General features: G+C 47.4%; 1 protein-coding gene across 1 annotated transcript in view; it reads right to left on the reverse strand.

Moving 5' to 3' along the window:
• CPAMD8 (C3 and PZP-like, alpha-2-macroglobulin domain containing 8) overlaps positions 1-2971 on the reverse strand; it is a 151598-nt gene that overhangs the window by 123106 nt on the left and 25521 nt on the right. The window contains 1 exon segment of the mRNA XM_011925896.1: positions 1947-2121. Coding sequence (XP_011781286.1) covers positions 1947-2121 — 175 coding nt within the window.

The following is a 2971-nucleotide window of genomic DNA, read 5'->3' on the forward strand; positions in this document are numbered from 1 at the left end:
AAAAACACAAAAATTATCCTGACATGGTGGTGCATGCCTGTAATCCCAGCTACTTGGGAGGCTGAGGCAGGAGAATTGCCTGAACCCAGGAGGCAGAGGCTGCAGTGATCCAAGATCACGCCACTGTACTCCAGCCTGGGAGACACAGCGAGACTCCATCTCAATAAATAATTAAATTAAATTAAATTAAATTAAAGATATCTCAGATATAAGAGAGGGGAACCCATTGGAGCAGATGTGTCCCAGGTGGGAAAGGGACTAAGAAGGAGCTTTGGGTGGGAGGTGAGGAAGAGCCAGTGCTGAAAGGGTTAATGTCAGGGCACCCACAGAGGGATGGGAATCTCCAGGAAGGAGGGTGTCTGTTGTACAGTTGCCCACTCATAATGTAACATCATGCTGAAAGACCAAAAAAGGTTACAAAACTTTACACATGTGGGAATGTAAAACAGTGCAGCCACATTGACCATTTGGCAGTTCCTCAAAAGGTTACACAGTGTTACCCTCGGATCTAGCAATTCTGCTCCTAGGAACGAACCCAAGAGAAACAAAAACGTAGGTCCACAGAAAAACTTGCACAGGGATGTTCATAGTAGCAGGAGACATAATAGCCAAAAAGCAGAAACAACCCAAATGTCCACCACTGGTTGAACGGATAAACACATTGTGGTCCATCTGTACTAGGGAATATGATGCAGCCATAAAAAAAAGGAATGAAGTATTGATCCTGCTGTGATGTAGATGAACATCAAAAACATGATGCTGAGTGAGAGAAGCCAGACACAAAAGGACATATAGTGTATGATTCATTCACAGAAATGTCCAGAACAGGCAAATCCACAGAGACAGAAAACAGATAAGTAGTTGCCAGGGACTGGAGGAGGGAAATGAGGATTCTCTACAGAAGGACATGAAGGATGTGGGGAAGGATGGTGGAACAATTCTAAAATTGGATAACAGCATTGGTTGCACAACTCTGCAACCATATGAAGATGATCAAACTGTACACTCTACATGGGTGAATTGTATGCAATGTGAATGATATCTCAATAAAATTGTTTATGTTTTAATTTTATTTTAGAGATGGGATCTCACTATGTTGCCCAGGCTGGCTTCAAACTCCTGAGCTCAAGAGATCTTCCTGCCTCTGCCTTCCAAATATTAAAAGCTGGGACTCCAGGGAATAAAATTAGTGTTTATTCGTGTTTTTTTTGTTTGTTTGTTTTTTGAGGTGTAGTCTCGCTCTGTCATCCAGGTTGGAGTACAGTGACATAGTCTCGGCTCACTGCAACCTCTGCCTCCAGGGTTCAAGTGATTCTCCAGCCTCACCCTCCCGAGTATCTGGGATTACAGGCATGCACAACCATGACCAGCTAATTTTTGCGTTTTTAGTAGAAACGCAGTTTCGCCATGTTGGCCAGGCTGGTCTCGAACTCATGGCCTCAAGTGATCCACCGGCCTCAGCCTCCCAAAGTGCTGAGATTACAGGCATGAGCCACTAGGCCCGGCCAAATTGATGTTTTTTTTTTAACTTTACATACAGTAACCTGCGAGGAAACACATCAAAATATCGATAGTGGTTGTGTCCACCTATTGGAGAACAAGTTATCTTTATTTTCTTCCTTTTTATATTTTCTAAAGTCTCTATATTCAGCCTGCAGGAATTTTATCATCAGAAAAATCCCTGCCATATAACTGTTTCAGAAAGTAAAACAGCGGTGGCTCACACCTGTCATCCCAGCACTTTCAGGCGCAAAGGCCAGAGGATTGCTTGAGCCCAGGAGTTCAAGATCAGCCTGGGCAACATAGTGAGACCCTGTCTCTAATCAAAATTTTTGTAAAGGCAGTAAATAAAATAATAATAATAAAAGAAAGTAAAATAAAATGCGTGATTGTGGAGGCGAACCTGGGGGTTGAGTCAGGGGGTAGAAGGGGTCCCTGTTTCTCACCTTGGTTGTTCTGAGGACGGGGCGTCCCACTTCATGGCTGTAGTACCCCACACCATTAACAGTCATGTTGATCGTTAAGACACCAGCCACAGGTTTCCCAAAGGTATACCTGGAACAAAAGGATAAAGCATGCTCAATTTCACAGCCAAGATGGCAGGGAGGGCCCAGCCTCAGGAAGGCCAGGTTGGCACAGTGTGGCCACTAGCACGGTGACGGATGCAGCTCCCTTCCCACCCTGCATCCTGTCCTGACAGCTCCCCCTGCAGCCTGGAGTTGGGGCAGAAGATGCCAAGGCCCTCCAATCCTCTGCACCAAGCCTCCAAGTTGACAGAAAAAGAGATCGAGGGTCAGAGAGGAACTCTGGAACTGAGAAGGCTAGGTTGGTGCTCCTCTGGAGCAGAGTAGTGCAGAGGCATGAGCGACTGTGGGCCCCTGAGGGGCACCTGAGCCTAAGCGCCCTATTAAGCTCAACCTTGAACCAGGGACTGGACTTATCTGAGTCTCAGTTTCCTCACCCAGAGAATGGGAATCAAACTGCCCTCGCAGGGGTGATGGTGAAACTTTAAATGTCTGTATGACACTCCTGATGCAGAGGGAATGCTGGTGCATGGGGAACAGGAGCAAAATGAGAGAGTGCAGGCCGGGCATGGGGGCTCATGCCTGTAATCCCAGCACTTTGGGAGGCCAAGGTGGGCAGATCACTTGAGGTCAGGAGTTCGAGACTAGCCTGGCCAACATGGTGAAACCCTGTCTCTACTAAAAATACAAAAATTAGCTGGATGCAGTACCACATACTTGTGATCCCAGCTGCTCGGGAGGCTAAGACAGGAGAATCGACTGAGCCCGGGAGGCAGAGGTTGCAGTGAGCTGAGACTGTGCCACTGCACTCCAGCCTGGGCAACAGAGCAAGACTCTGTCTGAAAAAACAACAACAACAAGGATCAACCCCTCTTGGGTCAGCACGCTGGCTGCGGGTGCTGTTTGTGCCAGGGAGGCCTACAGAGGGCGGGGAGCAGCCTTGGGGG

The sequence above is a fragment of the Colobus angolensis genome, unplaced genomic scaffold (assembly GCF_000951035.1).
Source record: "Colobus angolensis palliatus isolate OR3802 unplaced genomic scaffold, Cang.pa_1.0 Scaffold66, whole genome shotgun sequence".
Lineage (NCBI taxonomy): Eukaryota > Metazoa > Chordata > Mammalia > Primates > Cercopithecidae > Colobus > Colobus angolensis.